Source organism: Takifugu rubripes, chromosome 18 (genome assembly GCF_901000725.2).
Source record: "Takifugu rubripes chromosome 18, fTakRub1.2, whole genome shotgun sequence".
In the NCBI taxonomy this organism is placed as follows: Eukaryota; Metazoa; Chordata; class Actinopteri; order Tetraodontiformes; family Tetraodontidae; genus Takifugu; species Takifugu rubripes.
Window position 1 is genome coordinate 9,063,232 of NC_042302.1, and position 25,683 is coordinate 9,088,914.

The 25,683-nt window shown below is 46.1% G+C and overlaps 3 protein-coding genes across 4 annotated transcripts; 1 reads left to right on the forward strand and 2 right to left on the reverse strand.

The window, feature by feature from the left end:
• Positions 1 to 2,185: 2,185 nt before the first annotated feature.
• slc5a8 (solute carrier family 5 member 8) lies at positions 2,186 to 6,464 on the reverse strand. Of its 2 annotated transcripts, none has more exons than XM_029851556.1 (17): positions 6,120 to 6,464; positions 5,824 to 5,943; positions 5,319 to 5,384; positions 5,187 to 5,238; positions 5,013 to 5,080; positions 4,881 to 4,919; positions 4,677 to 4,792; positions 4,413 to 4,517; positions 4,157 to 4,286; positions 3,975 to 4,063; positions 3,781 to 3,890; positions 3,628 to 3,695; positions 3,472 to 3,558; positions 3,153 to 3,370; positions 2,602 to 2,705; positions 2,426 to 2,514; positions 2,186 to 2,347 (listed from the first exon to the last, which is right to left on the reverse strand). In XM_029851556.1, the coding sequence occupies exons 1-17, from the start codon at positions 6,348 to 6,350 to the stop codon at positions 2,219 to 2,221; spliced, it is 1,821 nt and encodes a 606-aa protein (XP_029707416.1). In that variant the 5' UTR covers positions 6,351 to 6,464; the 3' UTR covers positions 2,186 to 2,218. The 2 variants fall into 2 exon arrangements, with proteins under 2 accessions (XP_029707416.1, NP_001267013.1); NM_001280084.1 differs by having other exon boundaries at positions 2,212 to 2,347; positions 4,377 to 4,517; positions 6,120 to 6,357.
• Positions 6,465 to 6,945: 481 nt separating this feature from the next.
• On the forward strand, positions 6,946 to 22,978 carry utp20 (UTP20 small subunit processome component). The gene is made up of 61 exons (XM_011613506.2): positions 6,946 to 7,131; positions 7,376 to 7,456; positions 7,534 to 7,600; positions 7,709 to 7,841; positions 7,970 to 8,158; positions 8,251 to 8,332; positions 8,416 to 8,553; positions 8,704 to 8,859; positions 8,949 to 9,101; positions 9,248 to 9,382; positions 9,475 to 9,552; positions 9,627 to 9,805; positions 9,884 to 10,033; positions 10,201 to 10,289; positions 10,384 to 10,489; positions 10,570 to 10,720; positions 10,795 to 10,857; positions 10,936 to 11,103; positions 11,211 to 11,287; positions 11,508 to 11,587; positions 11,670 to 11,925; positions 12,014 to 12,193; positions 12,486 to 12,576; positions 12,707 to 12,792; positions 13,212 to 13,337; positions 13,838 to 14,004; positions 14,225 to 14,433; positions 14,584 to 14,727; positions 14,816 to 14,895; positions 15,052 to 15,287; positions 15,371 to 15,515; positions 15,592 to 15,679; positions 15,799 to 15,942; positions 16,095 to 16,148; positions 16,218 to 16,370; positions 16,461 to 16,616; positions 16,707 to 16,847; positions 16,927 to 17,064; positions 17,152 to 17,291; positions 17,399 to 17,481; positions 17,629 to 17,942; positions 18,014 to 18,153; positions 18,225 to 18,381; positions 18,471 to 18,569; positions 18,653 to 18,820; positions 18,954 to 19,120; positions 19,211 to 19,358; positions 19,421 to 19,537; positions 19,629 to 19,799; positions 19,945 to 20,076; positions 20,146 to 20,256; positions 20,331 to 20,480; positions 20,570 to 20,752; positions 20,837 to 20,968; positions 21,056 to 21,188; positions 21,262 to 21,446; positions 21,524 to 21,595; positions 21,676 to 21,903; positions 22,141 to 22,267; positions 22,342 to 22,487; positions 22,567 to 22,978. Exons 1-61 carry the CDS (start codon positions 7,084 to 7,086, stop codon positions 22,720 to 22,722), a joined length of 8,376 nt encoding a protein of 2,791 aa, XP_011611808.2. The 5' UTR covers positions 6,946 to 7,083; the 3' UTR covers positions 22,723 to 22,978.
• Positions 22,965 to 25,532, reverse strand: arl1 (ADP-ribosylation factor-like 1). Its single transcript, XM_003972944.3, has 6 exons — positions 25,397 to 25,532; positions 24,694 to 24,831; positions 24,322 to 24,403; positions 24,086 to 24,197; positions 23,823 to 24,001; positions 22,965 to 23,684 (listed from the first exon to the last, which is right to left on the reverse strand). Exons 1-6 carry the CDS (start codon positions 25,398 to 25,400, stop codon positions 23,654 to 23,656), a joined length of 546 nt encoding a protein of 181 aa, XP_003972993.1. The 5' UTR covers positions 25,401 to 25,532; the 3' UTR covers positions 22,965 to 23,653.
• Between the last annotated feature and the right edge of the window lie 151 nt (positions 25,533 to 25,683).

Below are 25,683 nucleotides of genomic sequence, written 5' to 3' on the forward strand. Positions count from 1 at the left end.
CATCAATTTTTAAACTCATAAAAGCAAAATTTATTGGCTTTACCCTCACGCCCTGAAGGAAATTGCTGCAGATGGCAATAACTAATATATTTGATATCTGACACCATAAGTTGGAAAGGGCCAAGTCTGAAGATAAGATAAGATAGATAAGATACTTTGATTGTCAAGTCACTGCATGTTTTGAACATACAGATTAACTGAAATACCGTTTCTCTTCTCTCTAGCTTATTGTGCTTTAAAACTGAAATGTAAATTAAAAAATAATAGAATAACGTAAAATAAAACTATAAATAAGGCAAAAAAAAACCCAACCTAACCCTGACTGTCTTGGAGGTGTTGCCGCCAGCCCGTAGACTCTGTGGCCCCTCTGTACCCAGTTACACAGAGTGGTCTTGATTCCAAATTGTCCCATTTTGTTTATTAGCTGTTGGGAGATGATGGTGTTGAATGCTGAGCTAAAATCTAGGAACAGTATTCAGACATAAGAGTCTTCAGAGTCCAGGTGTGTGAGGGCTGGGTGGAGAGCAGTTGAGATGGCTGATCCACTGAGGATAGTGGACCTGTTGGTCCTGTATGCAAACTGGAACGGATCATGGGGGATAATGGATGGTTGACGCTTCTTAGGAAACCTCCAATGGTGCCATTGATCATCACCTTAGTCTGTTTTAAAGGGTCAGTCATGTCGCTGTGTGTCAACAAGAGTATCACTGCAAGAAAATGGGGGTGTTTTAAGGCTTGTTAATTTTTAAATTTGCACTGTTGCTGGGGAGTTCCCGAGTGTTTCCCTCTCCCCTTCCTTCTGTTGCTTGTCTGTGTTTCCCTTGTCTGTTTACTTCCAGGCCGGGCAGGGCTGCTTCCAGGTTCTCTCCTGTCGGGCGATCTCCACACCTGGAACTCATCTCCAGCTAATCTTCCACACCTGCCTCCTGCTTTAAAGCCTGGTCCACTTTCCAATCATTGCCAATTTGTCGTTAACCCCGTATGGTATAGTCTGGCTCCTAAAACGCTGAATGCAAGTTTGTTTCATTATTCCTGTTTCCAGTTCAGAACTGATTGTTCGTCTCTCGCTGCTTCCAGCACCACGTGGTTTTGCCCTGAACCAACGTTCAATAAATCTTAATTCCAACCTCATCCAGTCGTGTGTGTGTCTGCATTTGACTGTAACAATGAAAATGACGAGTCATCAAATAGCCAAGCTTAGATTTGAGCCTTTACTAAGCAAATTGGAGTTAGCACTATACACATAGCCTGTTGAAATAATACCACCCCACAGACTGATGGCAGAAGAGAGAAGCAGGGTGGAAGTCAACAGCACTCGACAGTGCAGAGAAACCTCCAAGAGTCCTCAAGACCAAATCCAAAATGAAGTGAGTGCACCGACCTTGACTTAAAGCACCATAGGCCAACTCAATGTGTGTGTTCTGTTTGGTTCAACTTGTTTTGGCCTGTTTATGTTGGGCTTTCAGTTGTTGGTGGTGAAGCTCACTCAGTTCCAACTTGTCCATTCATAGTTCAAAAAACAGACTGAAGAGAATTGTGTCTGCTTTTTTGTATATGTTCCTGTTTTCTGTTAGAATTAGTTTGGATGTTAGGGATAACATAATCATTAGCATGTGTAATAAAGATAAGCAGTCAGTTGACCCTTCCTTGACATGACTGCTGTTTGGATACTTGTAATCAGGGGAGGCAGTCAGGCTGAAAGTGTTAAACACCCTTTGTAAATCTGGACAGCATAGTTTAGTGGTGTTGATAAGTTTGTCTGCAAGAAGAATGTGAACTTTGACCTGGCTATTTGGGAAACAGTTAAAAACAACAGAGAACAAGGACTGTGCTAGCATCCAGTGGAACTGGAAGGAGAAGACAAGGTCATCCAATCAGAAGACATCGGACTGGATTAGCATCAATAATTTGTATATGTGTTTCTATAAAAGATAGTTAGGTTGTCAGACTTCATGCCCTGACAATTGACTTTGTTGTTGTAGGGTTTTGAACTGGCCTGGAGCTCTGTAATATTTGTACCTTGAATTGATTCTATTTGCTAAATACATTTGGAAATTGGCATTTTCCTCCTTGAAGTCTTCATTCAGAGAACACGGCAGTGACACACTTGAGAATATTGCTATCCAACATAGCATAAAGTATGTTTAGAGTGAATGATCCTCTTTCATAAAAAAATGTTTGCATTAAACCATGAAAAAAATATTTTTATAAAACAAAATTAGTGTGAGTTCATGTTGCTCTGTTGATCTCTGTCCAGGTCAGTGTCACAGAAGGCAGGATTAGACCCCCCGAGCGTCTTTTCTCTAGCCCCAACTGCCCTTTCGGGTTCTCCTGTGCATCTCTTGACCTTAAAGAGGTCAGAACATAAACATTTTCAGTGCCTGACATACTCCACTATAGAAATTTTCATTGCTGGAGTACGTACTCTGTCATTAAAAGCCCTCACGGCATGATAGAGGCTTGTATCTTCTTTCTTTAACATCAGCCTGGACTCAACCTTCAACTTCCAGCCGCCTAAAATGCTCACAAAGGAGAGAATCAGTGACCATTATCACACTGATGCTGAGATGTGTCACTTGAAACATATCCACTGAAGTCTACCTGTCAGCAGGCTGACCAGTACTCCCACAACCACGGCTATTATGGTTCCGATGAGACTGAAGTAAAGGTAGGAAAGTGAGTACCAGGAATCTGCCAGCAGAACCCTGGAAGGAGCAGAAATGTGTGTTGGTGTGGAGAACAATCACTAGAATGAATCCAAATGAGTGCGGCTGGATCATTCATTTTTAAGGCAGGTGCAGCCGCGGCGCACAACTCCACTCACTGGCGAGAATTTGTGTTCCAACTCTATTTGTCTAGAACCAAATTAGTCCCGATGGTCCGCTTTGAGCAACATATTGGCCCTCTCTATGGGACGTTTGAGTGGCACGCTGAGGCTGTGATACTTTGTTTATATTTGATCTTATAATTATCCATTAAAATAATGCCATTGTGGTAAGAGTTTCACAGGCCCTTGAAAGCAGCACGGAATCCTTCCTTCTAGGACCGCACCTCTTAATCATGACCACATGACCGAGCATCAAACATCAGTAAAGGGTCGGTATCTAATATCAGTTTGCATCTATCCACCTCTGAATACACTTCATACTCACGTATCCCCGTTGTTGTGTACTGGGACTGTGGTGAATGACATCTGTGTTTGTCCGGGAGTTGTGGAGGTCCATGTGAGGTTGCCTGCTGTACTTAAGTTACAGCCTTCCGTGGTCAGCGACAGAGGGCGGGCCATTACAGGAGGAGGCGGGTAGAACTGGGCTCCAATCCCCACCCACAGAGATAAAACCAGTCCAGACAAAAGGCCGGTCAAAGCTCCCTTAAAGAATTTGTATCCAATAAATGTTAATTATTCATCAGTACATGGAGGAATGCCCAGTTAAGGTTTAAATAAAAATAATGACCAACTAGAGGGCTTACTTTAGAGTTGGCAAATGGACAAATGATACCCAATGTAAACAGACCAAGTAAAGGACCTCCGATGATGCCAAATATGCTTATGGCTGCCTTAATGAAGAAGCAGAATTCAGGATTAAAAGCCAATAAAACACACAGGCATCAGCTCGTTTACTTTACCTGCAAAATCCCACCGAGAAGTGAGGCCAATCCAGCCATTCCTATGCATAAGACCCCATATAAGAGCGCTGCAAATAAGAGTAGTGCAGAAAACCAGTTGTCTTGAGTTGACAATATAGTTCATATCTGGCTGGACGTTTTGAGCCTACTTACTCATCCCTTTGGACATCCAGGACAGCTGTTTCTCACTCATGCTAGTGTACGGTCTGAGCAGGTCCTCGACTGTCACGGTAGCCAGTGCGTTGATGCTGGAAGACACCGTGCTGGGGTGGATTGACAACAAAAGCAGGCAGGGTTTAGAGTTCCATTTAAAATGGATACATCTATGAATAAAAGTAAAAATTAACCTGAGAGATCCACTGTAGGCCGCTGCAACAAACAGGCCAGGAAGTCCAGGATAGTCTCTTAAGATATCCATCACCAGATAGGGCATCAGCTTCAGAGAGGCGGGGGAGAAAAGGAAGCGGGAGGTGTGATGTGGTTTGGAACCTTTTACCCACAATTCTGACTGCTAATGATCTGGTCATACTTGATCAGGAGCAGAAACCAGCCCAGCTGTCCACGGGTCACAGTGCTTATAGACCGAGTACAGACACATTCCTGCAAACACTGAGCACAGCAAGATGAACAACAGTCCTAAGAGGTTAATGTAGAGAGATCTGGGAACAGAAGTGTGAAAGGGAAACGATTGTTGGGGGTGGGGAGTGTATAATATGTCTCTATGAGGACTGAAGGATCTCAGGACTCACAGTCTGGCCTGACTGATGCTCTTACAGGAGATGTACCTCTGAACCTGGGCCTGGTTGATCCCATAGATACTGGACCACACAAAGGTCCCACCAATGCTGATGGTCCAGAAAGTGTGTCTCCTCAGTGGGTTTGGGTCAAAGCTGGTGCCATGGTTGAAAAACACGACACAGAACAAGACATATGGACTGAAAAACTAACATGAAATGTGCTTTTAATTTTGTTTTCAATATTTCTGCAAAGGTTACTGGATAGTAGAATTGTCTGATCAGGGTCTCTCTCTTCGTGTGGCACATACTCACTCCCAAAAATTGAGTCTTCCTCCTTGTTCGGAATCTGAAATGATGGGAATGACCCCACCTTGTTGGTCCACAGACCTGATGATGACAGACAGGAAGCCTGCAAGCATGACGCTGAGCTGGAAGAGAGTTTGGATTTAAAGTATATAATCCTTTGTGTATTTGTACTTTTTTTAAATGTAAAGTGTGTTTGGATTGAATTGTCACCTGGAAGACATCCGTCCACACCACTGCCCTCAGACCCCCCTGAAACAGGAATAAATGTCTCTTATGGATACAGAAAAATCAATTCTAGTCTCCCTAGCATGAATGAGCTAGGTGAAGTGTTTCTTAACACACCATGGTGCAATAAAAGGTGCAAACCAGACCAGTGGAGATAACTGCACCCCACAGGTCCATACCAGTTACTGCAGAGAGAGGGTGGGGGGAGGACATGGTCGGTCGTGTACAGCCGTAAGTGCCCTAATGGAGGAATGTTAAACGGATCCTTCCAGAGTGCATGTAACAACATACCTTGGTTTAAAGCCAGAGCTGGGGCATAAATGACGATCCCGGTGTAGAGGATCTGCAGCAGACAGAGATTAAGCGAAACACCGGTGGCACCTTATGCCTCAGAGAACCTGTCAATGCTGCTTTTTTACTCACTGTCTGAACAATGAAGAGCACAGTCCCCAGCAGACGGGTTGCTCGGCTGAAACGCAGCTCCAGATACTTCAGACACAAAAGAACATTCAATGCGAAAGGTCAGTGTCAGGAAGCGCAGCGATGTTAGATGTTCTAAGAAGCACTCATCAAATCACACTGATGCAGCAGATTGGCTTAAATACTACTTTAACTGAACTGTGGTCCACTAAGTATCAGCATTTTAATTAAATACAGTACACACATATTTATATATATAAGTCTAAATTTAAGTTGGGATCCAAGTTCATTTTGGGCTGAACTAAACTACTGATATTGTCTTATTTTAATATTAAAGAATAAATAGAATGTAAATATGGTATTTATTCTTCCCAATTAAACTGCAGAACATTTAACATCATGTTACACTTTATCAACAGAATTTAAAAAAAAAAGCTTTGAAAACATTTTTAATTTTTTTAAATATTTTTGCCAGGCATCCTCTGATTAAAACCCAAACTATCCTCACCTCATATGTGCTGGTGATGGCCAGCCTGTAAAAGACTGGGAGAAAGACCTCTGACGTCACCACCATCGTTATCACATATGAGACGCCATAGAAGACGATATTGGCCCCGTATCGGTAGACCTATGAAAGACAAATGCAGTTGGTTGATTTTCATATTCAACTCTTATTTTTTAGTATTTAAATTGGCAGTTAGATCAAAATAAACACTGATCGATGTCAAGAAAAATGTACAACATGGTACCTGATCATTTGGCTGAATTGTGTCTATTAAATATACAAATGATATGTACTCTTACCTCGGCTGGGTTGGACAGCACTGTGATGGCCGACATGAAGCTGGCGGTCAGGGACAGAGAGACAGGCAGAGCGGTCAGTCTTCGGCCTCCCGTTAAGAAATCAGATGAACTTCTCTGGCCCCTGTCCGCCCAAGCATAGTAGACCCCAACTGCAGCAGAAACCAGGAGCATAACGGCAAATACCACATAGTCGGCTGCTGCAAAGGAACCAACCCCAGCGTCCCCTGACATTTTGGTGTCAGTGCGACCAAAACATAAAATCAAATTAGAGAAACTTCTGTGTAGATCCTCTCTAAATGAACACTGGTGATATCTGACACTGCCTTTTAGTCAAGAGCAGGGCGGCAGTCCTGAAACCTTTTATTTTTGTGTGTGTGTGCGTGTGTGTGTGTGTGTGTGAGTGTGTGTGTGTGTGTGAGAGAGAGAGAGAGAGAGAGAGAGAGAGAGGGGCAAGGACAGAGAATTTCTGGAAAGTTGAAGTGATGTGACTTCCAACAATTTTAATTGAAATTTTCACCTGATTCACATTTAGACACTGTTTAAATAATGAGCAGTTTTACGCTAAAGTAACACATTTATACAAAAAACGTGAGTCAGGTGGGTAAGTGTTAGGCCACTTGGTCGATTTTTGTTCTGTGTGTTTGTTTCTCGTGTTTTTTAAATACTTGTCTTATGTCAACATTAGTATTTTAACATTAACTATTTGCAAGTATAGATCAAGAAGGAAGTTAAACAACACACAAAACCGGAAGTTAAAAGGGATTTCTCTCTCGCAATTTTGTTCTGTGTCTGCCCACCACGTGGAGCAATTTCCCATCATGCTTTGCACAAAATGGCTGCGTCCGTGTGTCGGCGTGTGTGTGTAAACATTGAGACCCTGTAGACTAAATTAATTTCAATTTAATGTATTATTTGAAGCGTACTTCGACTATTGGAGATATAATATAATTCAAGCGACAGCAAGATGAATAAATCCAAATCCTCGCATCATAAATCTGAGAACACCTTCAGGGTGAGTCGAGAAACTTGTTGCTACATGTTGCTAACGTACTCAGGGGTATTATGGAGACGTAATAATAATGTTAAACTTGTAATTTTTTTGCTTTTGTTTATATACAAGAAAACATTACACACGTTTTCATCATATTTAAGTTGGATCGGAAAATGGCATTCATTCTAAAATCAGATACAGTCCCATTATCACAACATCTGTTGACATTAGCAATTTTCAAGTCATTCTGCTGTATTTCTTTCAGTTTCTCACTTTTGCTGAAAGACTTGCCAACGTAAACATTGATGTCATTCACCGTATTGACAGGACTGGATCTTACGCAGAGGTTTGTACTGTGAAACAGATTCAATTGCTCATTTTAATGTCTGCGTGAATCAGTAACATTAATTATTCCGTTTACAGGAGGTGGAAACATATTTTTCCGAGGGGCTGACAAAATGGAGAGACCTCAACTTGACAGTGCATTTCAGTAGGTTTTCCAGTGTAGCATCATGACTTGTTATGAGAACTAAAAACTATTGGTTTCCTAAAGTGCAGCAATTGTAGAATTTGTAAAATTACTGGTTTTTTTCCTCAGCTACTTTTCTGAAAGAAGTTTCCAGCAAGAGCCAGTCATTCAACATGCTGGTTTTTCATCAAAAAGCAATAGTAGAGAGTCTGAAAACACACCTGTCTGTCAAGGACAGTTTGGCCTACCAGCCATTACTTGAGTGAGTTGGTTCTGCTTTTTTCTGTATATGTATGTTGTTTCTAACAGTGACACAGATCTGCTGTACAGCTGCCGGTGAATGTAATAACTACCCTAAGTCTGGTGTTGAATTTGTCTTTTGTCCCCCAGCCTGGTGGTGCAGCTGGCCAGAGATCTGCAGACTGACTTCTACCCCCACTTTCCTGATTTCTTTATTTTGATCACCTCGCTGCTGGACACCAAGGACACGGAGCTGCTGGAGTGGGCGTTCACCTGCCTCTCATATCTCTACAAGTACCTGTGGCGGCTCATGGTGAAAGACATGAGCAATATCTACAGGTTAAAAAAAAAATCAATGAGTGAAGCCATCACAGTCAATTGAAAGCTGAATTTTGGAATTCTACAAGTAACACTTAATTCCTCCCCATCAGTTTATACAGTACACTTTTGGCACACAAGAAGGAGCACATCCGCCTCTTTGCAGCCGAGAGTTTTTCTTTTTTGATGAGGAAGGTGGGCAACAACCAATGTCAAACTGAACTTGTGCCTTCCTTTTGCATGCCTCAGTTATAAGCGGATGTTCTCGCGTTTTTCAGGTTCCGGACATCGATGCCCTGCTGAGTCATATGTTCACAGATCTTCAGCAGCACCCCGAAAAGGCGGAGGGAGCTGGTCAGCTGCTGTTCGAAATGTGCAAAGGAGTCCGACATATGTTTCACTCCTGTGCAGCAAAAGTAAGTTCCTTTAAAGAGAGTGACCTTTATAGTGAGGAGATTTAGGTTGAACTAAATTCAGAATTCATTTTATGAGCTCCAAAGTTCGAATTATGAGGATATTTATGTCATAAAGCTTTAACTTCTGTTTCCTCTTACATTTCTCTGAAGACTTTCCCTGTTGCCCTGCGTAAACTCGGGCCCTCAACCAGCCCTGGGCCCTCTCTGCCCTGGGACACTGTGAGGGATGCGTTGGACCACATGGCCCAGACTGCAGCAAATCACATTGACAAGGAACATTTCTTGGTTTTGTGGGAGGCCTTAGAGGTAATTCAGATGTTTAATGTGATCTACCAATCAGTCAGGAAGTGAGGTACATACAAGTGTAGCTGACTGAGGTCTGTCTTCCTCTCCAGCTCAGTGTGCTGGAGGTCTCAGGCATCGTGGAGGCAAAAGGACAAAAAGCAGAAGAGGCAGCAGAGCAGCTGGAGAGGCTGCTGTTCATCCTTCACACACTGGTGTCCTACAGGGACGGGGCTAAGATCACCAAGCCAGAGTCTGTCTGCCAGGTAGGAGGAGCTCTCCTTCATCTGTCCTTAATGTAACAGTGATGTAAAGCTCCCAAGAACATTATCGCTTAGAGGAGATACAAATTGTGCATCCGTGGCCTCTGGTGAGTCCTACCCTCACTTTTTTATCCATCTCATGCGTGCAGACGGTGTTGCAGCTGACACAGAGTTCGACTCTGCCAGCGTCCTGTTCCCGGCTGCTCCTCCAGATCACCTCCTCTCTGCTCCTCGGGGAGAACATCACCCTGCCTACGTCACTCATCAAGGAGATGATCCAAAAGGTTTGGTCATGATCATTGAAAATGACGTTTCTTCCGGTGATTGAGAGGTTTTATACACGCGGAGGATGTGAAGCGCTCTTTTCTTTCACAAGGTTTTCAGCAGCACGTTGGGAAAAGATCTGATCCTGGAATTCACAAAGGAGATGTTCACAATGAAAGAGTTTGAACAGGTGAATCACCTCAGTTACATTGTTTTGTCTCTTCTTCTCTGCGCATCACCTGACATCTCTTCCTCCTCCGGCAGCTCTTCCTTCCCACCATGTTGCGCTTTGTTGCCGGCTTGTTCCGCTCCGGTGATTCTTTATCCCGCAACTCTGGCCTGAATGTGCTGGTCAGCCTGATCCTCGCCAAAGCCCCGCCCCCCACAGATGGCTCCATGGCTTTTGAAACTTACCCGCTGCTTTTCACTGGACAGACCACTGGGTCAGATACTGAGAACCATCTTTATTTTTCCTACATCAATCCCTCCAGTTTTGCTAGAAAATGTTGTTTCTCATGCAGGAGTTTTAGCCAGAAGGAGTCCAGCAGCATTACCAATCAGCCAAGAGTCCCAGAGATGGTGCTGTCTCTGATCCCATCTCCTGGAGAGGGGGGAAAGTTCACTGACCTGTCACTGCTGTGGAGCTCTTTGGTGCTTCTGCCACACCTCAGGTAACACACACATCATTTTGTGCTCTCTATGTGGACTGATGTCCCCGTTCAAAAATTGTCTATGCAGTAATGGAGGAAGTAAAGGAAGCTTCATAAAATAAAGTTTTATAAGCACTGATATGTCATGGTGATCATTTTAGATATTGATAGTTTCCCCCTATTTTCAGACCTCTTGATGCAATCGCTGTGGTTCCAGCCGTCACTGCGCTTTTAAACCAGCTCTTGTGTGAGATCGAGGCAGGAAAACTGGCAAAAGGTATTTGAGTTTTCATTCCCCACATTTACATTAAACCTTTATTTGCCATTTCTCTTATTTATTGGAGACATGATAATGACTTGTTCCTCTTCAGCTGGCCTGTATGTGGCGAGACAGGCCCTGAGCTGCCTTCTCACCTTCGACCACTCTGCAGAATCCCTCTCCCTGATCACCGTGGACCAGATCAACTCAGTCCTACGGTAACATACCGGAGTGAGACCTGTTGGAGACCTGTTGTATTTCATCAGAGGTCACACTGTTGTGTTTATGGTCGATACAGGAGCTTTCCCACAGACCTGTCTGCTCTGCTCCTTGGAGACCTCTACTACACGCGCCTGTCCCTCAGCGGTGTTTCAGAGCACCTGTCCCACAGGGCGCTGCTGGACCTCCACCAGATCCTGCATGCTAACCTCTCCTCCAACGTCTCTAAAGTATGTGCCGCAGACCAACCATCCTGACACAAACAAATGCATTTTTATCTTCAGCTATTTTGATTTCCTCTCAGGTCCGCCTGCTGACTCTGAGAATTCTGTCTCAGTTTGAGGCAGAGCTCCCTCCCCAGTCCGAGGTACGACCCTCAGGCAAGATTCCCAAACAATTCCAGATCAGAACACACTGCAGCATGAGTTTTTCTTTCTCCGTGCAGGGTGAGGAGAATGTAGAGGCGCAGCCCGTTTTTGCCCTTTGCCTCCAGGCTGAGCTGGTACCTGCCACGGTGCAGGACTACAGAGAGAAACTGCTCCACCTCCGAAAGCTGAGACACGATCTGGTGCAGCGCAGTCTGCCACAGGGGCCCCACACCACCTTCCAGCAGGTGTTGTGCTATAAACAGCCTTTTAATTAGATCGCTGCATGTGTAGAAATCATTAGAAACACGATGTGTAAGATTATGGCGTTAACACAACCTGCTTGCTCTCTCAGGTACCTCTGCGTTACCTCATTGCAATGCTCTATGTCAACTTCAGGCCTCTGTGGGAAGCAGTCATTGAGCTTCTTGTGTGAGTGTGATTATCACTTCCAGATAATGGAATCAAGCCATGCTTGATTGACATTGAGATTTCCCCATTTTTTAAAATATTAGCATGTCTCACTGTGAGATTATTTGAATTGTTTCCATTAAAGGCTTCAGGGAGTTTAAAGGCTGTAAATTAGATAATACCAAAAGTTGTAAAACTACAAATATGCCTCTGACATAAATGTGTTTCTTTGTTGCCACAGGAGCCATGCAAGAGGGATGGACAATAAAGAGTTCTGGGGGGTCTTCCATGAACATCTGGAGAAGGTGGCTGGACTGGCTGGTAAGGCCTGCAGGTTTCTACTTTGGGGTATTTAGCTGCAGAGGCTGTGTGTGATTAAAGCGGCTCCCACTAATTGTTACAGAAAAACAACTGCAGGACGATGAGGAAGACCACGATGAGTCTACGGGAGGGACGAGAGCTGAGCCTGGGTGCGACGTTATCGAAAGTGGGGATGTGGGGGTCCTGTTTCTGGAGCAGCTGAAGTTAGCCACAGAGCCCAACGAGAGGACCGATTTCCCCAACTTCCGTAACCTGCTGTGGCAATCCATGGTCCAGTTTCCTGACAGGGTGGAACCACGCAGCCGGGAACTGAGCCCCCTGCTGCTCCGGTTCATCAGGTCAGGGCAAAACCAGCCTGACGGAACGTGAAAATAAACCTTTCTACAGGAGTTATACTTCTGGTGCTATTGTTGTTTGTGTTGACAGGAATGAGTTTTACCCTGCGGACCCGTTGGTGGCGCCGACTCAGGACCTGAGGAAGCAGGATGATGCCCCAGAGGAGTCTGGGGTGGACGAAGAAGAGGAGGAGGGAGACGACGATGAGCAAGAGGCAGAAGAATCGGGCAGGCAACAGAAGAAGTCCGTTCCAAGAGGAATCGCTGCCAAGTATGAGAAACTATCTGTGATTTTTCAGTTTAAAGTTGATGTAATTTCCTTGTGCTCAAACTTCACTTCAGTTAGGAAGTAAATATCAGCAAAACTTAGAATGGATTTACGTCATATTTGACCTTTTTTTATTAGAACCAGTGATCCTTTTCTCAGAGAAATTTAAGATATTCCATGTCATGTTTGACCCTTAATTTGACCCTTAGCAACGCAGTAGACCACATTGGCATCTTTTTCTGTTGTGTTCAGGCTACATGGAAATTGTGACCCTTTGTGTTTTTGTCATTTACAGACAGTTAATTACACATCTGAAAGTGTTTTCCAAATTTTTAAACCCTCGCTCTCTCTACCTGGAGAGTAGCCTCAGTGAGCTCTATAACCAGGTAAAGCACGACCCACATCAACCGCCTGATCCTCCCTATTGTTCATTAAATATCAAAAGTTTTATCACATCATATCTGTGTTTAATCATTTCAAATTTGGGAGTAAAAAGATGCTTTTATCTGTTCACAGTTGCTGTGCCATCAGGACCAGAATATCCAGCGAGTGGCGCTGGAATGTGTTCTTACCTACAGAGACCCCAACATCGTGCCGTACAAGTAAGAAACGTGGACAGGATAACAGGATGTGGTCACATTTCCTTTCAACAGTGTCCCATTTTTCTATGCCCTGAATGGAGCCATTGTTGGGACTTTTGATAATTATCAGGCTCCATGTCCTCTGAGGAATGTTACCTCTCTTCTGTGCTGCTGGACACGACGCTCTGTTATCAAGATATCCGTTTGCTGTTCTCCCAGCACACACTGATGTGTGTGTGTCCTGGAGAGTGTATCAGTGCACACGCTTGTGTGAGGCTCTTTGTTCTGTTGCAAAGGCCCCATTTTTAGTGACAGTGTTTTCCTTTTTCATCAGTGCACGCTTGATGCATTTTCAAATTTAGGCAATGTGTATAAATATGAGGGTTGTGTTTGTTTCTGTCTGAATAATGAGGCCTTTATTTTGGTGTCTGTGTTTTCAGGGAGAATCTTGAAAGGCTGCTCCAAGACAAACACTTCAAAGAGGAGATTGTCCATTTTAATATATCTGAAGAGACAGGAGTGGTGAATGCTTCACACAGAGCCACCCTCATCCCACTCCTCATGAGGTAGTGTGTGTGTGCGTGTGTGTGTGTTTATTAGGCTTTATCTGCATCAGTCTTGGACTGATGGAGATGCCTCGAAGTCATAAAATCTGCACTCTAGTTCCTCCAAAGACCAATAAATTACCAGTGAAGATTCTCTTCCTGGATTTATGCTGCATATTTCACAACATTAAACTCACCAAGCTGAGGAAATGTACTGAAATCTCTCTGGAGTCTAATGAGACATCAAACAACACCCTGCAGTTCGGTTTTGGCTTGTCAGTTGATTTATATTGTAAATCCTTTTCATCTGCTGGGTCTGTAAAAACTAAAAATGTGGTTTTAGAGTCTGTCTCGCTCCCTCACTGTTGACCTTTTCATTAATTGGAAACTCCTTTAAAAAGCCTTTTATGCCCGTGTCGTCTGTTTGATTCATCCTTTTTTTTAACTAGATTAATAGATAACTAATGTAACTGATTTGATCTACTGGTGACTGGCCTCTGTGTTTGCTGTCTGTTGGACAGGATCCTGTTTGGCCGTCTGCGCAGCAAAGCAGGCAGCAAATTTCAGGGCAAGGCGAGCGCTGCGTCGCGTTCCTCCATCATCCTGCGTTTCCTGGCTGGGTGCCAGACTGAGGAGCTGGGAATATTTATTGACCTGCTGCTGGAGCCCATCAGTCATTACAGCCAAGGTAGGAAGTGAGATGTTGTTAGTTCAATATTTGGCCACAGAAAAAAATCCCAATATTGGTTAATTATTATTATGTGCTGTTCAACATATTCGCCGCTAGATGGCAGTGTAGCAACATTACATTTATTTCTGCTCTGGAACCCTAATATAACGCAAAGGTACAGAGGAATGAAGCTCAGATGGTTTGATTGTGGTTTGTTTTAAAAATTTTGTCTCCATAGGTTCCTGTCTTGCAGCTGTGGATAAAGCAGTAGCAGAAACTGACGCGGGCTCCATCCTTCCGCTGGGTCGCCAGCACAGCCTGCTGAACATCATCAATGTGGTCATACACAAATTAGGGCACCTCATCCACAACTACCTGCCCAAAGTGCTGCAGATCCTGTTGTGTGTCACTGCTTCAGTGTCCACCCTGCTGGACAGGAGGGATCAGGTAATAAGGATTGGTGAATAGGTACTGATGCAGTTGTGTAGTGGCATGAGCACAGCTACATATGTGCACTTTCAAACAAAGTCAGCTCGCCACAGAGTTGTAAACATCTGCGTCCTATCTTAACATGTCCTATCTTTCTGTCATATGCAGCTCCGCCCAGGCTGCATCAGTCCTCTAAAGAACTTGAGGCGACTCGGCATCCTCCGGATCCAGGATTTCTTTGATAACTTCGACTGGTACGACTTTAGCCCAGATGAGTGCGATGCCATCTTCCAGGCTGTGGTCTGGCCTCAGGCATGTCCAATTACACTTTTTGGTCTTTCCCGTTTACCTTGTTTGTCCACATCATTTCCATTTCACTGTAAAAATGTCTTCTGCACAGGTGTGCCGTCTCCCGACGGAGAGCACTTACTCTCCGACTCCGCTGTTGAAACTCATCCATTTGTGGTGCAAAAATGCCAGGTCAGAGCTGTGAATGTTCTAGTTTATATGTTTCAAAAACGACACTTAAAAGGAGATCTATATTCTTTATTGTTACACCTGAACGCAGCAGCCTCTATTTTTATTTCTTACTAATTTGATAATTAATGCTCCTCTGATGCTGACTGTGTGGTTCAGGTACTTTCCCCTCTTGGCCAAGCAGAGGCCGAACCAGCCAGAGTGCGACGTCCTCCGAAACGTCTTTGCCCTCCTCTCAGCCAAGAACACCTCCTTAGGGACCATCACCATGGTTATGGACATCGCTGACTCCCTGGCAACCACAGACTACTCTGTGGGCACAGAGATCGAGAAAGAGCTGACGGTCAATGACTGTGTGTTCCCACAGCCAGAAGAGGGCGCTCTCATCTCTGCGGGTCAGCCCATAATAAAGGTCTGCTTCTCCCTCTTGTATTTATTCTAATCTCACTAAATGTGCATCTTATTTCATCTCATCCAGACACATTAGGTCAGGGCTCCAGGCTGCTGCTGCCTCATATATCCCACCTGCTGGGGTACCTCAGCGGAGTGGTGCGCAACACTGACAGACTCAAGAGGAAGAAGTTCCGGGTGCAGGTGGCCAAAGAGCTCAACATTCTTTCCAAGTGAGTGAAAGCACCGAATGCTTTTCTCTTTGTCTCCTCAGACTTTTCAGAATGTTGTCTTCCTATTGTTTTTTAGGATCAGCCGATTTGTGAGTGAGAAGGAGCAGAGCTCGGTGCTCATCGGCCTGCTGCTGCCCTACCTCCAGAGAGCCAACAATCCTCAAGTAGGACTTCAAATTAAAAGCATTGCAGTACAGTTTGTTGGGGGAAAACAGAGAAATGTGGAGTGCGTAGTCCCTTCACTCGTAGATCGAATTAAACTGTTACTGCGGGATGGTTGCAGGAGACAGAAATCGACATCCTGGCCACGGTGCAGAACCTGCTGCGACAGAGCCTGAAGCCATCTGCCTTCCTCCAGCCGCTCAGCAAGCTCTTCTCCATCATCCAGAACAAGCTGCCCAGGCAGGCCCTCACCAATGTCTTCCAGGTACAAAAGAGCAGAACACTTGTCTTTGCATTTATTTAGTCTAATATTACAAATAGTTCATTTTCATTTGGTTCACCTTATTAAATTTTTTTTTTTTTTTTGCTAATTCCTGCAAAAGTTCTGATATTTTTCTGCTTTTGCTCGTCTTCTAGACTCTTTCGGATCTGGACCCTTCACTCAGTTACATCACTGATATGGCATCGAAGGTAAATTCAGTGATCAAGCTTAATCTCTTTCTGCGTGTCACACTTTAATGCTTCCCTCGGTGTTTCCAGCTGAATGCCTTTGACAGTCGACACTTGGATGAGATCTACTTTGACGTGCGTCTGACGGCCTTTCAAGACGCCACCAGGAGAGTCAAGGAGATGAGCACTCTTGACCTGAACTACATCAGCACCCTCATCCACAACTGCTTCCACACCTATGAGGCAGGCAGAAACCCAATCCGTGCCGTCAGCTGAATGCTACAGTCCCAGAGGGGTTCTAACGACTCCCCTTCCTCTCCCTCTGACCTCCAGATCGGTGACATGTCGCTGGGAGACAACGCCACCTTTTGTCTGTCTGCTGTAATCACCCAGCTGGTGGCCGTGGAGGCCGGAGAACAGATCTACAAGGACATCGTGCAGCACACCATCCTGGACGCTGTCATTAAAGGGCTCCGCAGCAAAACTGAGGTGGGAGCACAAGTTCTCATCTCCTAACCAGCCACTGACACCCTCAGTAGTCCCAGTCAGCATGATGAATGTTCCTGTCCTCTCCTCCAGAGTGTGCAGCATGAGTATACCTCTGTCCTGGCCTGCCTGGTCAAGACGTTTCCCTCCAAGAAGGAATTTAGAGACCTGGTACAGCTCACCAATTACAGCGACCCTGAGTCGGACTTCTTTGAGCACATGAAGCACATCCAGGTTAGTGTGGGAAAACACCCAAAGCTGATATTTAAGGAAAAGATCGTCTGACACGTCAACGTGTTTTCTGTCTGTTCAGATCCATCGGCGAGGTCGTGCCCTCAGGAAGTTGGCCAAACAGCTGGACGACGGTCACGTGATGATGACGCCTCGCTCCCTCCAGAATTACATCATGCCATACGCCATGACCGCCCTGCTGGATGAAAAGATGCTAAAGGCGAGCTGTGGAACCTCAAGCTTGGGTTTTGTAATTACACTAAAGTTTGGGAGTTATTGACAGTGTGTGTTTTTACCCTTACGGCAGCATGAGAACATGATTTCAGCTTCGGTGGAGGTGGTGGGAGCCGTGTGTCGCAGGTTGACCTGGTCCAAATACCTCTACTACCTCAAACACTTCATTCACATCCTGCAAACTGCGCAGGCCGAGCAGAAATTGGCCGTCAGGTCAGCTCCATTCACATTCTGAAGAACTTTCTTTTCTTTTTTTTCCCAAATCCTCAGAACTTTAATCTATAAAAGTTGTCTCTTATCTTTCCTCCTTTTTCCACCAGTTTGCTGGTCACTGTCCTGGAGGCCTTCCATTTTGACCATGAGACCCTCATCAGGGAAATAGAGGCAGCCAAATCCAGAGAAAGTGAGTCACCTTTAAAATTCTGCAACATTAGTTTCAGTTGCTTTCGTGCCAAATGAATGCATAAGTAGCGAGTTAGTAATTTTAAAACAACTAATCAATTTTTGTCTAATTCTCTTCCATTAGTTATATAACAATATCATTTTCCAGTTGGCAGCTCCAGAGTGGGTCCAGACGAGGAGGAACGGCTGGAATCAGATGCAAGTGACGGCGAAGAGCCAATGGAGGTGGACGGCAAGCCAACACAGTCTGACGTTCCGATGGAAACGAACAGCGCAGTTGTAGAAAGCGTTTCCAAGGACGCCGCCTCCAGGGGAGCCGAGAGAGCCGCAGCTTCTAAACCCGCCGCCGTTCACAGCGGGCTCCCGCACAGCAAAGACGAGCTGGAGGCTCTGATCAAGGCCATCCACAACACCGTCAACAACAGCGTGCTGCCGCGCCTGCACAAGTGTCTCACTGCGAAGGTACAACACACACACACACACCTTTTCCCTCTTATTCGGCCCTCGTTACGAGTGGACGTGTGTGTCGACAGGTGCAGCGTGATGAGGAGCACAAGGCAGTGAAGTCGAAGGACGTGAAGGAGGAAGAGGTGGGGAGGATTCCGATTGCCTTCGCCATGGTGAAACTGATGCAGACTCTGCCGCCACACATCATGGAGGCCAACCTGCCTGGGTACGAGTGCACCTGCCTCCATGGAGTGTTTCAGACGGACAACAGTAGACTCATCTTGTTCTGTCATTCAGCATCCTGATCAAAGTGTGCGTGCTGCTGAGGAACCGTTTCCAGGAGGTCCGAGACGTGGTGAGGGGGACGCTGGTGAAGATCACCGAGACGTTGGGCATCAGGTATCTGCAGTACCTGCTGAAAGAGATGCAGTCCGTCCTAATGAAGGGCTACCAGGTACGAGCAGAAACGGCATCATCATATGTTATTTCTATGAAAAGTCGCTGTGATGGGTAACCGACGGCAACCCTGTCGTCTTTGTCCAGGTCCACGTGCTGACGTTCACAGTATACCAGTTACTGTCAGTCCTCAAACCGGCGCTGAAGAGTGGGGACCTGGACTCGTGCATGAACATGCTCATCAGTGTAAGTACATTTCACTTCACTGCTCTTCTATTGAGAGACAATCGGACTCTCAACTGGCTGAAATCTTTATTTCAATCATCCAGATTTTCAACAACGAGCTGTTTGGAGCCGTGGCTGAGGAGAAGGAGGTAAAGGGAATCGTGTCCAAGCTGATGGAGGCTCGGCACAGCAAGAGCATGGACTCCTACGAGCTGCTGGCCCAGTTCTGTAGCAAGGAGAGCATCACCAGTCTCATACTGCCACTGAAGGAGGTCAGCTGGGAAAAGCTACTTAATATCTACTTAAAACTTTAAGGAAACGTTGGTTTAATGTTACTTTATTAGTAGTTTCAGCACTGCCAGGAATCCTGGATTTAAAGGTATCATGTTAATTTGCCATCATCAGATTTTGGAGACGTCCTCCAGTCTGAAGGTGTGTAACCGGGTAGCCGCCGTTCTCCGTCGGATTATTCTGGGTCTGCTCGTCAACGATGGGATGACGTCCAAGGACATTTTGCTGCTGTGTCACGGCCTGATCAGCGAGAGTCTGCCGCTGCTCACCAAGAGAGACCGGTACACTCCAACACCCGCTTTAACACACATCCTTCACTTTCATTGATGCTGGTTTTCATCTGTGGTCTGTGTGTGTGTGTGTGTGTGCAGAGACAAAGCATCAGCTAAGCCACCCCCTGACCCCAGACTGCCCCCTCCCAGCTGCCTCCTCCTGCCCCCTACTCCTAAGAGAGGTGGCCGGAGAGCTCCGGTCAGCAGCCGAACCAACATGCACATCCTGGTGGACGCGGGACTCAAGGTGGGCAGGATTTTCTCATTTTTTAGATCTGACGTGACATCAACGCTGACTGTGTTCTTCAGCTCCTCCACCTGAGTCTGAAGAAATCCAAGGTGACGTCATCTGAGACCTCAGCCCTGGAGATGCTCGATCCTTTTGTCCTGCTGCTGCTCGACTGTCTCAACTCCATGCACGTGAAGGTGCAAACTTTTATCTGTTTGCCCATTTCAGGTTTAATAATCAGTCCATGAAGTACCTCAACCTTTACCCTGACCTCTGACCCCACCACAGGTGATCACTGAGGCTCTGGTGGCCTTCACGTGGCTGTTGAAGTTCCCTCTTCCAGCTGTGGAGCAGAACGCCAACCAGCTGACCAAACAGCTCTTTGTCCTGTTGAAGGATTATTCCAAAGCTGGAGCTGCCCGCGGGGAGAACTACCTCCTGGTCCAGAACTGCTTCAAGGTACTGCGAGTGATGCACGTGCATGTACAGGTGTCACTCAAGTCATGGCAGGAGCGAAGATCCAGGCTGTAGTCTGCGTCCCGCTATGTCTCGTTTACCTTTGAACACCCTGAGCTTCACTGAGACCTCTGCTGTTCACTCCCAGGCCATCACCATACTTGTCAAGAATGTCAAAAGCAACAAGATTTCCGAGACGCAGCTGCAGGTGCTGCTGGGATACGCCGAGGAGGACATCTACGACCAGTCTCGCCAGGCCACTGCCTTCGGACTACTAAAGGTAACGTCAGACGGGAACGTCCGTTCGTTTCCGGACATCTGAGCATCCACGTGTGTCTGTTGCCTCCAGGCAATCCTGTCCAGGAAGCTCATTGTTCCAGAGATGGAGGAGGTGCTGAACAAAGTGGCCAAACTCTCTGTCACCGGCGGCAACACCATGATAAGGGTCCACTGTCGGCAGGTACTGGTGAGGCGAGACGTTTTGTTCTGCTCATGCTTCAGGTTCTCAGCTGCAGTTTGTGTGTTTGGGTTTAGATTTATCTGAAATACCTGCTGGACTACCCGCTGGGGAAGAAGCTGGTAAACCACCTGGACTTTGTGGTGTCGCAGCTGCACTACGAGCATGAAGCGGGCAGGGAGTCGGTGCTGGAGATGCTGGCCTACATCTTCCAGACATTCCCTCAGGTGAGGAAATCTGCCCAGGCAGGACCAAACTTATGCTTCCTTTTGTACATTTCTGAAAAATGTTCCCGGGGGTTTTTGTCTCTGCTCAGAATCTGCTGCAGCAGCACAGCGGCCTCTTCTTCGCCCCCCTGTCCTTGGTAGTCATCAACGATTCTTCGGCACGTTGTAAGAAAATGGCCGCCTTGGCCATCAAGGCGCTCCTGGCTCAGCTGAACGTGGACCACCAGAACTCGCTGTTCACCCTCGTCAACACGTGGCTGAATGCAGACAAGGTTTGTATCCCACGTCTGAAAGATCCAGAGATTATTGAATAAAGGTCCACGTACTTCTCTGAAACATCAATCCTCTGATCCCAGGTCAGCCTTCAGAGACTTGGCGCTCAGATTTGCGGGCTGTTTGTGGAGGTGGAGGAGGAGAAGTTTGCCCGCCGTCTGGACGACCTGCTGCCCCTGCTGGAGCGGGAGATTAACCCCAACAACTACGAAGATGTGAGGCCTCCACTTTCTTACCCATCTTTGGCTGCGAGTTAGAGTCCCTGAGTGGCGAAGCTCATCGATGATGACGATGTCTTGCAGATCGAGGAGGAGCAGGATGAGAAAGGAGCCGACCGGCTGCTCTTCAGTCTTCTAACGCTCATCAGTAAACTGAACAAACACTGCGGCCTGCTGGAGCTCAGCAAACCTCACGACACCCTCTGCAACATCTGGGGTAAAGAAACATCTCACCTCTGCACACACACGCACGTGTGCACGTATATGACATGTTGCTTTTGTGCCTGCAGCTCATATCGAAGCCCACCTACGGTACCCTCACTGCTGGGTGTGGCTGACTGCCTCGCAGCTCTTTGGTCAGCTGTTTGCGGCTCATCAGCCAGAGCACTTGGTGGCTGTTTCGGGGGGAGAGGGGGGAGATTCCTCATCGCAGCCATCGGCCACAACCTTCATCTGCACCGGCCTTGACAAGAAGGTGAAGCTGGGTTCTCCTTAGAGCTCGAGATTGGTTTGTTGTTGCAACTTGTCATGATTTTTACATTTGTTCTTTAGATACGGGAGTTGGCCTTGTCATTCTGCCATCAGCTGCAGTCCAAGTTCCTTGAGTCAGTGTCAGGGGAGCAGGTGACCTTTACACTGAAGCAGGAGTTGAATCCAATCTGTCAATGGACCTGTTTGACAGCTCTGTTCCACCCTCTCCACAGGTCATCAAGAACTTGCTCTTTGTTGGCAAGGTGATCTACCTCATTTCCCCTGAGTCTGATGTGGTCTCCTCTTTGGGGGAGGTGGAGAGGGAGCAGGGGGAGAATGAACAGGATGAGGAGGAGGGTGATGAGAAGGATGACCGGCCTCCTTCCCTGATGTGGCTGATGCGGAAGCTATCGCTGATGGCCAAGAGGGAGGCAGCGAATACGCCCAAGGTCCCCCTCAAGGTACCCCAGCAGCTCCTGATGATTGGGGGCATTGTGCTCTTGCTTGGGGTGTGCTGGTGCTGCCACTGGCTGGGTGCAGCCTGAGCACCTTCTGGGTGCCACCTTCCATGGTTTGTCCATGCCTGGACTTGAACTGTGTCTGTGCTGCTTCCCAGACCAGTCCCCTTACACCCTGCGCTACTGCCGCCCTCCACCTTATAGACTAAAATTGTTTTTTCTGTGGCCTCTTGTCTGCAGAGAACGTGTGTGTTTAAGTTCATGGGGGCGATAGCCATGGACCTGGGTAAGGACAACGTGGGCCCCTATCTGACCACCATCATCACTCCTCTGTACAGGGAGCTGGACAGCACCTATGCAGAACAAGGTCATTCTTAACCCAGATGTCGAGGTAGTGCTTATCGCCATCAGATTTCCTCATGCTTCCATGATTCTGTTCAGATCCCACGCTGAAGAACCTGGCACAGGAGCTGATCGAACTGCTGAAGAAACAAGTGGGACTGGAGAAGTTCTCTCTCGCGTTCTCCGCTGTCCAGAAAGAGTTTTCGCAGAGGCGAGCAGCACGCAAACGCCACAGGGCCATACAGGTAGGAAGGACGCCGCCGCTCCAAGAGCATCAGCTGTATTATCAGCAGCCACCTCACGTCCTTCGTTTTGGTCTCGCAGGCGGTCGCTAACCCAGACATCGCAGCCAAGAAGAAACTGAAGAAGCACAGGAACAAGATCGAAGCCAAGAAGAGGAAGATTGAATTCCTGCGACCGGGATATAAAGCCAAGAAGCAGCGCAGCCACACGCTCAAAGACTTGGCGATGGTGCAGTGAGCCATGCCGCCATTTACCCAAGATGCTTGGTGGGAATGAAGATGACCACCTGATGAAGAACAGCGACTCCTTTGATGGAGGGATTAGCTGGGAACGCTGCAGGGTGACAGGCCTTTCCACATCTCTTCCTGTTCCATAATGACTTTACTATTCTAATATTTGTTGATATAGTGACAAAACTGTTGAGAGAAACATTAAATAGAAAACATTTTCTAATAAAATCAAAGAGCTTTAACACTTTGTACAATCACTGGAATCAATCTTTACTGAATTATTTTCACTGTACACACATATAAATATGCAACCATAAAACTTTGCATACAGTTAGTGTTGAATAACTTCATTACTAACATGCCAAAGCTGCACCTTCAAACAGAAAGAGGTTCAATTACCAAATCATTGTCTTAAAAAAAGTCAGATCATAAATGAAACAAGAGGGGAAAGAACAGAAATTTATGACAGTTGATGGAAAATATGGTACAAAATGCTCCCGGGCTGCAGTCACTAGACCAGAAAACAACAGAAGATGATGGCGCTGTTAAAATGATGAACTCAATGGTGGTTGGACAATGACGGAAAACAAAATACTGCCACCTGCTGGGTCTTCGGGGAACTGTAGCTATATGCAGAGAGTTTTTAAATGTGCCCACATTTTTTGCATTTCCAAACCGTGCAAGCAGAAACACCTGTTGGCCCTACCTTCAGTGAGGCCATAGAGCTTTTACGTGTTTGTGTCTGGACTGTGCCCCCCCAGCCCCATTGAGTCCCAGGTGTTGGGCATCCGGAGGGCTCAGCGAAGGCTTTGTGTGGGTTGGAGTTCCGGGTGGAGTGCAAACACTGGTCCAGTGGGTGTTGAGACATTGCGAGGGATCAGTCACAAGGCTTCAAACAGACGGGCCAAAGATCGTAATGTAGAAAAGAGGCGGGGCCTCTACTGTCGGCTCTTGAGGGAATCGACCAGCCTGCGCGAGGCAGAGAACAAACGTGATTCATCTGTGCAAACACTGAACAGAAACAGGTTCGGTGACGTGACCTAAGTTTTAACTAAACCTCCGTCACACCTTCAGCATGAGTTTTCCTACATTGATCTCTTAACATACCACTCCATCGCCTCTTCCAGGCCGATGCCTTTTGTAGCCGATGTCTTGAAAATCTGCCACTTTCGGTCCTTGAGTGCAGGAAGGCCCAGAGCGTTGGCCACCTCCGTGGGCGTCATCGCCTGCTCCATGTCTTGTTTATTTGCAAACACCACCAGGATGGCTTTCTTCAGCTCTTCTTCCTGGAGGAGAAGAGTTGTATAGTATAAAAGAAAGGTCTTTCTGCTCGCTGGTTCTGTGACTCAACACGTTCAACCCATCTTTACCTCCAACATGGCCACCAGCTCAGACTTGGAGATGCCCATCCTGTCGCGGTCACTGCTGTCGACCACGTATATGATCGCATCTGTGTTTGAGTAATAGCACCTCCAGTAGGGCCTGTTGAGCAGAGCCATGACGTCACACGGGGCCAGATACAGGATGACGAGAAGGCAGGGGCACTTCTCAGTTTTAGGGCCAACACTCAAGCTCGCACAGAAAAGAACAACAAGGAGGAATGTACCTGATACTAGTCTGTCCTCCCAGATCCCACACCTGGAACTTCAGGTTCTTGCAGGTGATTGTCTCAACATTGAAGCCAATCGCTGTGTAGGAGAGTGATCATGAGTAAAGTGTGCACAGAGAACATAAAGAGCTTGCCTGATTACTGCCAGGCAGCCACTGGTGGGAGGAAAAGTAATTAGGCTTTCGTCCTCATTTGTCACCAAGTAAATTGCAAGGAATTCATTTTACTGATGTATGTGCTGAACAAATAACCCAAAAACGGCAAAGAAATAAATATTTAACAGAGATAAACCTGTCTTATTGGAATAACTGGAATAACTGCAGAGAAGGAAAAGCAAAGGTCAAATCAACAGGACAAACTGGTACTTACTGGGGATTGTGGTGACAACCTCTCCCACCTGTAGCCTGTAGAGAATGGTGGTTTTTCCTGCACCGTCCAAGCCAAGGATCAAAATCCTCATCTCTCTGGTGCCAAACAGGTTGGAGAAGAGGCTAGAAAAGAAACCACCTGAAGGTAGAAAACAAAGAAAAGTAGTTTTTGATAATCGGGTGGAAAGAAGATGCACATTTTCTTCAGTAACACAGCAAACTAGCTCAATCTTTGTAAAGAAGCGATTACTTGAGCTCGAATGGGGTTAATAGACGTTGACTTGAATGAAATCGAAAAAATATCAAATTAAAATGAATCGCAAGGAACTGAATTAAAATGATTCAATGTGCATCACTCGGATAGTAAAACACGTTAGCTTTGGCTAACTTAGCTTCACTCACTGGCCTGACTGGACAATATGATTTGACCTTTGTGCGCAGGTTTTGTGAAATAGATAACCAGAAAAATCGTAAGTGAAAAGATTTAGGAACAGAAAAGAAACAAATAAAACGACGACAACGTCATGAGAAAACAGCTAATTGCAGCTACGCAGGGTAGCTTGTTTGAGTCGCACTACGACGGTGCCACCGGCAAGCACAAAAACACGAGGCGAACGTGATATCAAATCAAAGTCTATATTAGCAGTTCAGTTGCAGATACTCGAATGAGCAGCATTCTGTCAACCAACACTTAAATTACTCACCCATGATGATAAAATTATGGTCCTTTTGCCAGCAACACGGACGCAGAGGCAGGCACCTATTTCCGTGTGGTTGACGTGTCGCTGGACGATGTCACATTTTTACCTACTTTTCGCTTCCGTACATTCGAAACAAATTTAAAAAAATAAATGAGTCACATGAACATAAAATCACCTGGTAGCAATAAAAATAACTTTTCTGAACATCGACGTATTTTTTTTATAAATCTGTTTTAGAAGTGACGCTTAATAAAAAGCCGAGTCCTTTGAACGAAAGTGCTGATGCTAAA

Excerpts from the sequence above, each read along its gene's own strand:
- slc5a8 (NM_001280084.1), bottom strand. The coding sequence starts at position 6,350 with ATGTCAGGGGACGCTGGGGTTGGTTCCTTTGCAGCAGCCGACTATGTG. Across the intron at positions 3,891-3,974 it reads GCCTACAGTGGATCTCTCAG|CACGGTGTCTTCCAGCATCA; the intron begins GTTAATTTTTAC and ends AATCCACCCCAG. Across the intron at positions 2,348-2,425 it reads TGAGGGCTTTTAATGACAGA|GTCAAGAGATGCACAGGAGA; the intron begins GTACGTACTCCA and ends GACCTCTTTAAG.
- utp20 (XM_011613506.2), top strand. The coding sequence starts at position 7,084 with ATGAATAAATCCAAATCCTCGCATCATAAATCTGAGAACACCTTCAGG. Across the intron at positions 18,382-18,470 it reads TCCTAATGAAGGGCTACCAG|GTCCACGTGCTGACGTTCAC; the intron begins GTACGAGCAGAA and ends GTCTTTGTCCAG. Across the intron at positions 18,821-18,953 it reads TCATACTGCCACTGAAGGAG|ATTTTGGAGACGTCCTCCAG; the intron begins GTCAGCTGGGAA and ends TGCCATCATCAG.
- arl1 (XM_003972944.3), bottom strand. Across the intron at positions 24,002-24,085 it reads AGCTGGTGGCCATGTTGGAG|GAAGAAGAGCTGAAGAAAGC; the intron begins GTAAAGATGGGT and ends CTTCTCCTCCAG. Across the intron at positions 23,685-23,822 it reads CTGGAAGAGGCGATGGAGTG|GCTGGTCGATTCCCTCAAGA; the intron begins GTATGTTAAGAG and ends TGCCTCGCGCAG.